Below are 13,829 nucleotides of genomic sequence, written 5' to 3'. Positions count from 1 at the left end.
AATGTATTTAACTATCAGACCGGAGTGGGCACCAGATCAGCCTAGGACCAAGGGGATACAGTGGGCATTTTTGCAGGCTTGGATTCTTCCTTGCATTAAGTACATCTCAGCCACAGCTGAAGTTGAAGCTTTGCTTCTAAGATGTGGAAAGAAACTTGCAGAAAAGCTCCCCATGGAACCTTTCCCTTTTTCATCTCTCTCAACACTGTTACATGTTGCCGTCTTCAGGAGTAGCATCAAACTTTTCTTTACATTGTACTTCTAACAAAAATGAAGGAGATTAATCACCCATCTTCTGCAAACATGGAAGTTAAATAATTAACATGTTACAAGTCTGGCTCTTCATCCTTGGGCGACCCTAGGTATCTCTGTATTTTCATTTTATTTTTGCTTGTCCCATATACATGTATTTCATTCAATGTATAGTTTTCCTTCTGTTCAGGTAACAGAATTTTGTAACTCATTTTAGTTACCTGAGGTAGTTCAAGAGCTATTCAAAACAGTAGGGACCTCAGAAATAAAGCCATGTTTTGACCACCTATCCCTCTGCTGGCACACACTTCTCACAGCTCCAAGGGAGGATTCCATTTCAGGTTTCTCTGCTTTTATTTCATATATCTGGAGAGGTTTGTGTTTTGATTTAGGGATACTCTGGCAGGTGCTCTATCCTTTGACATATGAAATAGTTCATTTTATTTCTGGTGCCATGGGAGTATCAATACATCCAAGGAGCCTCAGAGATGTCTACTTCCTTCTCTGCCTGAGGTTATAGGAACTGTATTTGATACTCCTCCATCCCTGCACAACACAGTGAGTTCAGAAAGGCCCCAGCAAATGTTTCTGATAGATGCAGTTCATCATAGTGACTTTCACAGGCCACCTTCTCTTGCTACCAGTGCTTCTTCTTTCTGTCCCTGTATCCCAAACATACATACAGGCTCTCCCATTTTCCCCCTGCACTGGCCCTGGAACTCTGCTACACAGTATTTTGCCTGTAGGCCACTATGAAACTGGGGCAATGCTGTGGAGGCCTGGAGCCTACTGTGTTAAATGGAGAGCCGTATTTATCAGGACCAAAATTAGATTCAGTTTGCTGACTACTTTAGTCAAGCCAGAGACCTGGGACTTCATACTGTGAGGCTTACTGAAGTATAAAGTTTGTAGAGCATTATGAAATTAAAACATGGTACAGTGGCTTATCTGTTGCAAGCCATTATTGTTGCGTAGTCCAGCTGCTGACCACTCCAGAGAGAGGACAGCGAAGGCCTAAACAAACATGCTGAAGTTAAAGTCTTGTTTAAAGTTGTGTTTTGCATTTTTTTCAGCTGCCAGTGTTTTGTCATTGTGACCAGTCCAGCTTTCCAAGGTTACTATTTTGTAAACTCTGAATAGTCATCCATTAAAAATGCTAAAACATTCTGAAAAATACTCATTAATCTTGAAATTGTCAGACAAATTATTTTCAATGAGCCCTGATGGCTCATGTGGTGGAAACCTGGGAGCGTGCTTGAATTAAGTTTAATCAATAGGTACATATGGTATTGGATGCATTCAGGTAATTTTTCATCCAGTAACTTGAAATGAATGTGCAGTGCTACTCTGTATTGAGAGTCACAGTAGTGACACTAATGAATATACAAAACCAAGCAGTATCAGAAAGGGTCATTCAATACTGAGGCTCTGGAACTATTCAAAAATACAGTTTTTGACCAAAGTGTTTCCCTTATCCAAAAAAAAAGTCCTCTGTTTTCTTCAGAACCATTTTGGCTCCTAAATCAGAACCTATCAATTTTACTTTGGACAAAAGTCACAGCATTTCATTTGGACAGGTTGAAATGATATGTCACCCTGTGTTTCCACTTCCCTCTTGGATTGTGCTCCATGTCTACCAGCCAGGGTGCACCACAAATGCAGAAGTTTAGTGACTCACTGCTGCACTTCAGATATAGCCATAGCTTTCCCACGTGCCCCAACTTCACCTCTTGTCAGCTGAGGGCAAGGGTTGTCAACTACATTGTTGTGGTTTGAACATTTATTTATTTTTTATCTTCCTCTTTAAGATTCCTTATGAGAAGACACCATTGGCTCCAAAGTACTATTGCTTAGAAATCAATACGAATTATGTAATGCATTTTGTTCAGACTCACACTCTGACATTTCTTTTGCAAATAATGCAGTTTTCTCCCTTGCTAGCAATCAGTTTCTTCATTATTCTTTATGTTCTCCAGACCCCATATGGTAGCATATTCCAAAACAGGGAAACTCCAAATCAACCAAGAAACCTTTTGTATTCATCTTCATTTCAGCACAGTCTTTCTTAATTCTCCTGGCTTGCTGATAACAGGAGTCCTAATGTATTCAGTCCTAATGTATATAGTCCTAACGTTCCATTCCATGGAACCTCAAAGTTATTTTTCTTTCTTTATACCACATTTGATCAATTCCATCCAGATTTGCCCTGAAAAGCTGCTATGCGGTCAACATGCAACACTATTGGTAACTGGCCACTTAAGTAATTGTACCACTACTTGTCTTGAATGCTCAGCATCTGGGGACTAAACAAAATGCTTGACATATTCTGTATAAAGGAAGATAGGAGGCATCATTTGGGTTGATTTGGCCGAGTTTTCCCATTTTATTCTTATTATTAATATTTTCTCTTTACATTTTCTCATTACATTTCTATGTTTGACACAGTTCTGAGGTGCCTGGGGATACCTGCAAGGCTCATTACCAATTATTCTTCTGCCCATGACAACAATGCCAATTTACAGTTGGATTTCTTTCTGGATGATGAAGGGCAGGTGGACAACAGATTGACCAAAGACTCTATCTGGTGAGTTTTCCTGGCAAATGCCTTTAATACACCAACTACATGCATAGTAAGAAAAATAACAAGAAATGTATGTGGTTTATTTATTTCTCTTTTCAATAAAGAACATTGCTAGCTTGCAGAAAACACAATGAACTGATGATAGGATAATGAATATGAAGTGCTTGTCATTTGAAGAGACAAGCCATAGGAGATCTATGAGATCACTACTGATATTACCATTCAGCAGTGTACATTTCAGCAAGCTGAGGGAGAGTTGACATGTATTTGTGCTCGTTAGGGTAAGACTGGTTCCCAAAATGGAAGACGGTGGTAGATGGACACTTCCATCAGTTTTGAGCCAGGTTCAAAGAGATACCTCAGTATCTATGGAAAAACAAGTTTCTTATTTTGCTTCCACCTTTTCTTGTATTTGTAAGCTGTTTTTTATGTTTTGTACGTGCAGTCAGTGTCATAAATGAGTGCTTTCCCAAATAATTTCAGTTTGGTTGAGAAAGATAAAAAGAAGCATCCCTGTGAACAAGAAGTGGACTACATATTATTTTAGAGAAGGCAGTCCTCTACTTTTCTCCTCAAACTCTTGCTGTCTCCTATCTGACGGGAGAAGTGTAGCACATATTGATTATGTGTTCTGTTCAGTAAAAATTATGTGAGGGTTATCGGGCCTCAAGCCTTTCCTCCTCAGAGTGAAGCAGTGAATGTGACCTCTGTATATATTGCTATATTCAGGAGATACTTGTCTTATTCAGTGTTAATATACTTGATTTGTGTCAACGATACCTTCACCTCATCAGCATAGCTACTCATCAGCTTGTTTCATTAACAACTTAATCCCTGGAAGTCTTTGTATTAAAACTGTAATAAATCCATTCTGTGGTGGAAGAAATGACTGAACCTGTTGCAGTAACCTCTGTAAGTAATTTCCATAATCTGTTACCAAGATGCAATTTAAGGAAAGCAATTAGGTTCATTTACATCTGAAGCCTGTATCATGACATCACAGACAATAGGAGAGACTGCAAGGTACTTCTGGAAGTCATCTAGTCCAGCTCCCTGCTAAAAGCATAGTCAGCTACAGCTGAATTTGCTGTCACCTTCCCAGGGATCAAAGTGAGACTGCTAAGTTGGTTGTTCCCTGGATGTTTCTGCTTCTCTGTCTTGAAGAGAAGGATCATGTTTGCTTTCTTAAATTCCTCAAGAGCCTTCCTCTGTCACCAAGACCTTTCAAAAGCAAATGTGAGTGGCCTCACAGTAACATCAGCCAGCTCCCTCACTGCTCATAGGTCCATGCCATCAGGTCCATTGGCCTTCTGTGTGGCTGTAGAATTTGTTCACCTCTGTGTTTCAGACTCTTCACCATCTTATCTCTTCTTCTACACTTCTCTTAAGCTGATCCATGAATCACTCAGTTTTGACATTTCCTTGTACTTTCCTATCTTTCCTTTTCCAAGCTGTTTCCCATGGCTTCTGAAATCAGTTCCATATTTTTCCATTCTTTTAGGGCAGGGACAGATCATCTGAAGTCATCCTTGCTCCATTGGAATCCATACTCAACTTCACAACAGAATTTCCACCTGCCCTCCTGCTTTCCTTTGGCTTGATTACTTTTTGAACTGCCTTGTTCATCCTTTCTATCCTCCTGATGCATTTATTAGTACATGGTGTGCATCACCCTTTGGGCTTAAGTTAATATATGTTCCATACTTTTTTTATTTCTCCTCTGTGTCCTTTCTCTTCATTACTTTGTAACACCCTGTGGTAGCCTACATGCAGACTTTATATGGCTTGTGTCTAACCTTGATTTTATTTTTTTAAAGCCTTTTATTGCTTTCTGGTTGGTTTTTGTTTGTTTGTTTGTTTGTTTGTTTGTTTGTTCTTAAGAGGACAAGCTCAAGGTACTTATAATGATTTTTAAAATGTATTTCTCACTTTTATTTATAATCTCTTGCAAAGTGGAAAGAAAGCTATTTTGCTTTATTAATATATCATTTCCATTGCCTTGTACTGCTGAAGCTGATCTGTCTTCAGGTTTTAAGTACCCTCACACTTCAGGAATACTTGCAGCCCAGATTTTCAGTCCAGTCATTCTCTGAGTGTGGGGCTCCCTGTGAATGCTATCTGCCACTTATTTATTTTTATTGAAGAGCTTTGTTCCCCTTGGGATAGGAAACAGCAGCAACAACAAAACACATATACAAAATTACACAGACTTCGCAGAAAGTTATTTTTATAAAACTGGCCGGATTTGGGACCCATCAGTATTGCCTCTGTCCCCTTACTTTGTTCTCCTTGTCTTTCTTAATGATGATATAAAGACACTTAAGGAATATTGCTCTTGGATGGGAATCAACACTATTCCTGCTGTGAAGTCCAAGCAGAACAGTGTCAGTACCTCAGCAGAAACTTGCTTGAAGTCACCCAGCCCCATGTGGGTTCACCCATGTTCTGTGGATTGAGCCCTCCTAAGACCTCTGCTCTCCCATTCACTTCCTGCTCATTTTTCTCTCTGTGTTATCAGTGTCTCTCCCAAACCTCGTGCCCTGGATTATTTGCTAATGAAAGAGCAGCAACTGTTTTCAGTGTGTGCCTGCCTCATAAGCAATACCAAGTACCCTTCTTAAATTGTCTTCCAGGCATAAAATCCACCTGGTCATCTTTTATTAATTTCCCCATTGCTTTGTTTAGTCTATTCGTAATTATCTCTGTAAATATTTAATGGTCACTACATTGATCTGTATAGCCCTTCTTGCTTTCTGTAATGTCTCAGGCTTGCTGTAGAATACAAGAAGTACAGATTCAATTGTGACTGCAGAGCCAGCTCCTCAATTGTGCTCACTTCTAGAGCAAATTTTCTGACACATTTTGGAGAGGGAAATGTTCCCTTCATCCTCCTTTCCTTGACACTCATGTACCTTATAAACAGCGTATTTCTTTTCATTCACATTCAATGTGTTGATGTTCATTTGTTATTTGCTTCATGGCAGCAGACACAGAGAAGTTGCTGTCCTGATGTGCTCAGCACTACACAAATAAAAAACAGTGAGAAAAGTCCTGTCTTCTGGAGTGAACAGAGAAAAATAAGATACTGCATTATCTAATTACAGAATTGAAGCAGAACTGCCATTTTCCCCATTGTTACCCTCCCCCCCCCCCCCCCCCCTTTGATTTTATCATCTTTCCCTCCTGCCTGCTTTTCAGATTATTCTTTTTCAGAACACAAAGTCAATGACACATCCAGGTTTGATTCAAAGTGGACTTTCAGGGCAGGTATTGTCACTCTCAGCTTTCAAAAACCCACCTGCTGTAAAGTGCTCCCCCATCCTCAGGTAGCCCTCAGGTGAGCTCTGTTAGCATGATTCAGCATTGACTACTCTCAGCAGCATCAAAAATTCTCTGAGTGTGCGTCATTTTCCTTGAATAATTCCTTTTTCTGTAGTGGTGCTTCATTAACACTCCTAACTGACAAGTTTTACCCTGATCCAAGCTTTCATTTCCACTTTGAAATGTCTTGTTAGACAAGCCTCAGATCCTTACGACTCTGCTATGTGGCTGGTTTTCACCCATTATTAATGAAATGGTCAGAGATTAACAGTTCCCATTCCTGTTGCTAATATCACTGTGTGTGCTAGGGGCTATATCAGCAGCTACACTGATGTAATTTTATTCATTTCTGATGTGGGATATGTATAATTTGAAAGCAAAACTGCCTCTTCTCTACTCTTTCTTTCTCTCTTTTATTTTTTTCTCTCAGTAATGAAATTCAAATGCCTTGCTGTCTTTACTGTGCAACTCCCATCCTAGATGGCCTTTCTTCTTTGCTTGTGCTCTCCATTGGGCACAGCAGGAGTAAAGGCACAGGATCCGTCTTGTCTGCTCATATTTGAAACTTCCAGTGTACACTGGGATGTTGCTGTAGTACAAGGCCTGCCCCAAAAGTAATGCCTCCTATTTTAATATGTTGGCCCATGACATCAGAGGTAGATGTCAGTGGTATGACAGTAGAGGTTGAACCTTTTCACCAATATGCTGTTACATTTTGCTGCCATGTGACAGATGGCAGCAGAGGGGCAGTGTAACAAATTGATGTCTGGCATGGAAATGCATAGGAAGCAAAGATTTGGAACTGAATTCCTCTATGTAGAAGAAAAAAAAAGTGCATCCAGTGACATTCATCAGTGTTAACTAGGCTTTTATGGATACCAAACAGTGGATATGAGCACTGTGAAGCAGTGGGTAGTGTGTTTCTGCAGTGGCAACAGTGAAAAACAAGGCACATTCTAGATGGCAATGCACAATTGTCACACCACAAAATAAAGAGCTCTTGTACATCACCAGTGAAAATGCATGCCTAGTGATGATGACTGTGTTGAAAAATAGCGGTCTGTAGCTGAGAATTCACTCTACCAAATAGTGTGATTGTTCTTATTGTATCCGTTGTAGTTTCCATGAAAATTAGCTGGAGGCATTACTTTTGGAGCAGCCTTTCTCTTTTTGCTGCACATCCAACTAAATAAGGGCATTTCAAACCTGAGCACATAGATTAATGTCTCTGCTAAATTCATCTTCCAGTGATACTGTCCTAGTCCCTAAGGCATCATCTGGTCCAGAATGGTCATAAGCTTTCATGGAAAGCTGTACTGTCTCAGAGATGTGACCCCCGTCACTGGTCTGAGAAACAAGAAATTCCCAATAAGAACAGTCTTACGAAGCCTGTCTTTTTCGCAACCAACATGGGAACCCACTGAGCATATATATTTTCAGCCATGAAAACAAAGCTACACACGGTATTGTTGAATCGATCCTGAAATCTCTTCAGTAGAGGTACCAAAGCTTCAGTCTTACTGGATATAAAGCATACCAAGTTTCAATGGCTTGAAGATGATTCAAAGCTTATTTTTGTTGGCATACTGAATTGGAGATGTCCTCCACTGATGGAAAGGATTGCGGCCATATTGTAGCTCCGTTTTTAGAGACATCAATCTGGAAGGAGATTGTAGTACGGGTACCTCTTCATATGCCCCAATAGTCTACAAACACTGAAATCTTTTCTCAGTTATATTTGCATTCAGCACACAGTAGAAGAATAAACTCTTCTTCAACTTGCAGGCAAAGATCTATAATGACAGATTGTGGCCTTTTGGTTTTAACTAACAGCCATCAAACCAATAGACTTAAAATCTATTCTTTAAAAAGAGCAGACATTTTCTCCCTAAATTGGCAGGTGTTGTTATTGAAGCAATGACAGGTCACAGATGTGTTGTGGTGTTTCTGCTTCTTTCCAAGAATTTAGTATTCTGATCTCATCTCCTTTCTAAGGAACTATCATTGCTGGAATGAAGCTTGGATGACCAGACCTGATCTTCCTGTTGGTTTTGGAGGATGGCAGGCTGTTGATGGTACACCCCAAGAAACCAGTGATGGTAATACTGCTTGAAGTCCTCCTTAGCTCTCTTTGCAGTACTTGAGGTTTTTCTGTGGTAAATGACGAAGTGACTGTAGCTAAACCAGTGTCAGCGTGTGGACTGTGAAAACCCCCTCCACCAGACAACCACACTCGTTTGTGCTCAGGGCCCTCTCCTGAGTCGTTCTGAGCTCTAAAACAAGTCCTTGTTTTAACAACTGCTCATGGCATATGTGCATAAAATCCTGCATGACGATGATCTTACCTGGCTTATGAGAAATGTAGTTCCACTGCTAAAGGATGGCTTCCTGTACAGAAGCCTGATCAAATGAATTCTCTTTCATTACATATCAGCCATTCTCTACAGTCCTCGTTAAACTACCTGAGCAAGCTGTAGGCAGGAGGGAAAATGAGAAAAGCCACTGCGTTCTCTTCCCAGTCTTTAATTTTGCAATTCTTTAAAGACATTTTTCAGCAGATTTGCAGTGAGATCTTCTCTTAGTTTAGCTGATCTCTCCTGAAATTACCATCTGCTTAAACCAAAACCATCCTTAACTGCATTTCAACCACTTGAGACATGCAGTGGGTTTCACAATGTCATTAAGTTACCAAGTCATTAGGTAGTTTCATGCTTGAATCTGTGTTGTTTAGAGGGATAGCAACAGAAATGAAGCTTTCAAGTTCTCACTTAGGAGTTCTGGGAAGCTACTGAAAAGTTTCATCAAACACAAGGATTATTTCTCTCCTTATCTCTTTCCCCTGCAGGTATGTACAGGTGTGGCCCAGCATCAGTTCAAGCCATTAAACATGGTCACGTTTGCTTCCAATTTGATGCTCCTTTTGTCTATGCTGAGGTATGTTCCTGAAAAAATTCTGTGCATTGAGTGTTATCTGTGGGACTGTAACTGAGACAGAAGATAGGGCTCCACTGCAGTTTCTAGATTGAGAAGTTGTTTGACATACTTACTGCATCAAAGACTGTTCTCATTATTATATTTTGGCATGCAAGCCTGTAGGTGTGATATGGCTCTAATAGGTGATGTGGATTTCTCTCATCTCAACTCACCAATGAAGAAAGCAGAAAAAGCTGTTCAGATCAAGTTTCAGTATGTAGTCATCCAGATTCCAGCTATGCTGGCAAATGAGTCACCAGGTCTAGCTACTCATTCTTGTTAGCTGTGACCTCCTTCTCTGGCTTGCCAGCAAACCTGGTTATGTTAAGCCTTCACTGCTTACTTCAGTCAAAATTAATGCTGTGATTTTAAAGACATCATTGCTCACCATGTTCCTTTTGGCTGCTTTGGGTCAGGGGGTGCTCACATGGGCAGTCTGACTGGCAGATCTAAGAAGGTTATACAAGGAACAAGGGAACCTGGCCTGGTGTTATAACCTCTTACCCCACCAGGGTTGTTGCACCCAGAACTGCAGATGCTGTAGAACAACTCTCTCTCAAATTGTATATAGCTTAGCACAGAAGAGAATAAGTACATTTTATCTACGAAGCACTCTCTGCTGGAATAAATCTTTTGATGTGATGAATGTGTAATCATGCTCCCCAAGTCCAAATGATATTTCTGTAGCCAACTCTGGTTTACGCTGGCTGATATTCTGGAGTTGCATATAGTAAAATGAATCTACTCATTATTGTTGAGTATGTCTAATTTTGAACATTGGATTTCAGTGTAAGTAGTAGGACTTCAATGCAGGGAGGGTAGCCCCACAGAAAGAGATCTGGGAGTTCTGACTGACAGCAAAACAAACGCAAGCCAGAGGTGTGCCCTGGCAGCTGAAAGGGCCAGTCGTCCCTGGGGTGCATCAGGCCCAGCACTGATACTGGGCAAAGGAAGGGGTTGTTCCACTGAGCTCCATACTGTGCAGTCGCATCTCTGGCACTGGGGGCAGATCTGAGTACCACAACATCAAGAGGACACCAAACTGTTATAGAGCATTCAAAGATAGTGAAGGGTCTGGAGGAAAAGATGTATGAGGAGCGGCTAAGGTGCCTTGGTTTGTTCAGCCCAGAGCAGAGGAGGCTGAGGGTAGGCCTCATGGCAGATTTGAATGTTGGACGGTCCTATGAGGGGTGAGGAGTGTGGAGCCAGGAGCTGGACTCAATGATCCTTGGTGGGCCCCTTCCAACTCAAGATATTCTCTGATTCTATGATTCCAGTATGTCATTGTTTTGAGAAGAGTTGTAGTGACTTCCCTTGCTCTCTCTACTTCCATACATCTCAATCCTTTCTCATTTGATTTTGTAGGTGAATAGTGATGTTATTTACTCAAGAATGGGAAAAAATGGATCCCAAGTGATAGAAAAAATTGACACAACCCATATCGGGAAGCTGATTGTGACCAAGGCAGTTGGAAGTGATGATATGGTAGAGATTACCGAGAACTACAAGTTCCAAGAAGGTAACTTGAAAAGAGTGGGACCGTACCAACATAGGTTTACCTCAGTCAGAACTTGAACTGTGAATTTACAGACTTCTGGCACTTCTTCCTTTGCATGGAAAGCTGCCAACATGCCCTCTGGAACTCTCTCATTTCTAACTCCAGCAGCCTTGCAGATATCTTGATAGGAACACAAACTTTGTTTGCTACTAGAAACACTTCATACCGAGTAATCTGTGGTGAAAACAAAGAGGCATCATAGGACAACTTGAAGCATACAAAGCAATTCAAGGCTTTCTATGTAGTTGTTTAGGCATTTCTTATCCAGGCCTGAGAAGGAGAGATGTTTGCACAAAGTAAATCATTATTATTATTAACTAAGCTATATTAATTCGTTGGGTATAGCTTCAATCTTCAAGACCATCTCAAATGGAAGTTGTAAAGTCTTAATACTAACTTTACCACAGGGATGTTCACTGTTCTCATCCATTAATTTCAAGTGCCATGAAGTGTGAAACATGCACTTTTGCGAGTGGGCTAATGCAGTATTCCTGATTCTCTTGTTAATTTGATTCTCTTTTATTTTTAGGTTCAGCAGAAGAAAGACTGGCTCTGGAGACTGCTGTAATGTACGGTGTTAAAAAGCAAACTACACAACCCAGCACATATCAACCACAAACGGATGTTGAGATGGATCTGCAAATGCAAAAGGCAGTCCTTGGCAGTGACTTTAAAGTCACTGTAATATTCAGGAACAAGAGCCGCAACTCCTACACTGCTACTACATACCTGTCAGGCAACATTGTGTTTTATACTGGTGTCACGAAGAGTGAATTCAAGAAACATTCTTTCAGTGCAAAACTGGAACCCCTTTCATGTAAGAGTTGCATGGTTATTTTCAAACCTACTAACCTTATTTCTTTATTTCTTTATGTCATTAACTGTCACTAAACCATGGAGAGAGACAATTCTAGTAGCTAAGAGTAGGATACTCTACTGGGTATCAAGAAGCCCTGATGCCACAGTCATTTAGAGCTGAGGCAGTTTTCTTCAGGACGTTGCTCCCTGCATAATGCTCTCCTACTCTGAGCTGCATGACTGATTGACTCCAAGTACAAATCTGGCTTTGGAGGATGGAGTGTTTCAGGCTTTGTATATTTTAAGTGATCTAAAAAGTGTATCTATAAATAGAATGTGTTATTATACAGCAGGGGCATTTGTCAGCTGGGGATGCACTCTGAAGGTAGGTGAGTTATCTTTCCCTGTGTAGTGCTTGCTTTTCCCTGTGCCTTCTGGACTGTGGTGGGGAGATCATACCTCTTCATTGCTATGGAGCAAGCTGGTTGCACAGCCCTGATTTCTACAGTAGCAAGTGTCTGCCAATCACTTGTTCTTCTGACAGGCCTGTGCTCTTAGGTCAGTGAGTCCAGATCAGAAAAAATAATAAAAACATGCTTTAAAGCAAGCTAAGTCAGAGTCTTAGATTCCTCTGCTTGAATTCCCTACTGAGACAGTAAGGAGCAAGGATTTTGCCTTCTTGATGCTGCTACTGGGCAAAAGCAATCTCTGAGTACAGTGGGAGTGGCAGAGTGTTGGATCTGATGCTGGATCACAGCAATTCTGGCTGACATCTGAGCATTCTCACCTGTCTTCTCTGTCTTGTCCCAGCTCAATAGGCACTGTGAGTCTTCTCAAAGAGGTCGGATTTCATTTCAGTGAGAAACCCTTGTGCATTCTTCCTCACTTTATTTATTTACTGTTAATATGTACTAAAACTGCACATTTTGATTTGGAGCTGATTAATCTCCATAAACTACGTGCCCATTTACAAGGATCTACATTGTGAAAGTTATTGAAAATTCCACCTCCAGGCTACAGCGAAGCTCTGACAGCTGTTTTCTAACTCCTTCAAATCATTTGCAAGGACTTTGGAAATGGGCTGTCTGAGCTGCATTGAACTGTTCCATCAGAACCTATCAAAACACAGTATGAGGTTTGAAATTTCCTTGCATCGGTTATTAAATATTTGATCTGAAATACTGCAAAACTTCTGGAGATTTGGATAGGCACAGTAAAAAGATCAATTTCAACTACTTAGTATAAATTCCATACCACTTCTATAACGGGGAATTCAGCCATACCATAGGAGATGTGTAAATATTGATTATACTTCTTTCTGAGCTTCATGCTTGCTTTCAGGACTTACAATAAAGGTCTTGCACTAAAGGACTGTGTAAACTATTATCACCCCAAATATGGCTTATCTAGTGTTTTGAGGTTCATCTATCTCCTCTGCTAAGAAGTGAAATGAATGGGTGATGTTTTAAGCATCACCGAGCTTCGCTGTTCATTATTTCTAAGTGAACTGTTTCTGAAAAGCTTCTTGAAATTGCCATGCAAGCTCTAAGATGACCGATGGTGAGTGAGTACAGACTGGAGAAAGGCATCTAAGAGAACAGAACATGCTTTTTCATTTTATTTTGTGTATATACAAAAAGTGTGTGTCCCCCCTACTGTCTCTGGCCAAGGCAACATGTTTTAAGCTGTTACCACTTTTCAGTGTGGAAATTAGCTCACCATTAAGCTACAGTCACCAGTTTGTAGAGCACTTTGTCCAATAACAGGACAAAAAAAACCCCAAGTGTCGCAAGTTATGCCTTCTCTGAAGGTACAACATAAAACATGAACATAAATCCTTTTGCCTTTTCCTTGGAAAGGAGTACACATGCAGGCAGGAATCGTGTCTGAGCAGATGGGCAGTGTGAAGGGAGGCAGCGTAATCATTTGCAGCTGTGTGAGCACAGTCTGTCAGAGGTGTGGTAGAGGGATACCTCCTGAGGCACTCAAGCACAATTTGTAGGCTTCATTCATGCCAGTAAGTGTATACGTATCTGGAGGTAATAAAACACTACAGTATAATAAAGAAGTGTCAAAAGCATTCTTCCAGACTGTGATATTAAAAGAATGAAGCAAACTAAGTATTCAAACAGGAAGTGAATGAATGCATGATTTTCAGGGTAATGATTAAAAGAACTGCGTGGGTTGAAAACATCTTTGAGGATTTGAATAGCTTAAACCTTCCAGAGCCTTCAAAGGTGCTCTCTATTCGGTTATATTTAGTTTTCTTTTTTTCTAAGAGGCTGTAAGGCAGCTTGATTTTGTGTCTCCCTTGGCTTTCCCGGGTGCTGAAAGTGGTACTGGCAA

The 13,829-nt window shown here is 40.6% G+C and overlaps 1 protein-coding gene across 1 annotated transcript in view; it reads left to right on the top strand.

The window, feature by feature from the left end:
- The window catches only part of F13A1 (coagulation factor XIII A chain), a 56,709-nt gene that overhangs the window by 32,730 nt on the left and 10,150 nt on the right, over nucleotides 1-13,829 (top strand). Inside the window, exons 7-11 of the mRNA XM_072329366.1 lie at nucleotides 2,698-2,836; nucleotides 8,150-8,253; nucleotides 9,000-9,088; nucleotides 10,493-10,646; nucleotides 11,215-11,502. Coding sequence (XP_072185467.1) covers nucleotides 2,698-2,836; nucleotides 8,150-8,253; nucleotides 9,000-9,088; nucleotides 10,493-10,646; nucleotides 11,215-11,502 — 774 coding nt within the window. The remainder of the gene's footprint in view (nucleotides 1-2,697; nucleotides 2,837-8,149; nucleotides 8,254-8,999; nucleotides 9,089-10,492; nucleotides 10,647-11,214; nucleotides 11,503-13,829) is intronic.

Source organism: Excalfactoria chinensis, chromosome 2 (assembly GCF_039878825.1).
Source record: "Excalfactoria chinensis isolate bCotChi1 chromosome 2, bCotChi1.hap2, whole genome shotgun sequence".
NCBI lineage: Eukaryota > Metazoa > Chordata > Aves > Galliformes > Phasianidae > Excalfactoria > Excalfactoria chinensis.
This window is presented reverse-complemented; position numbering and strand designations above follow the sequence as displayed.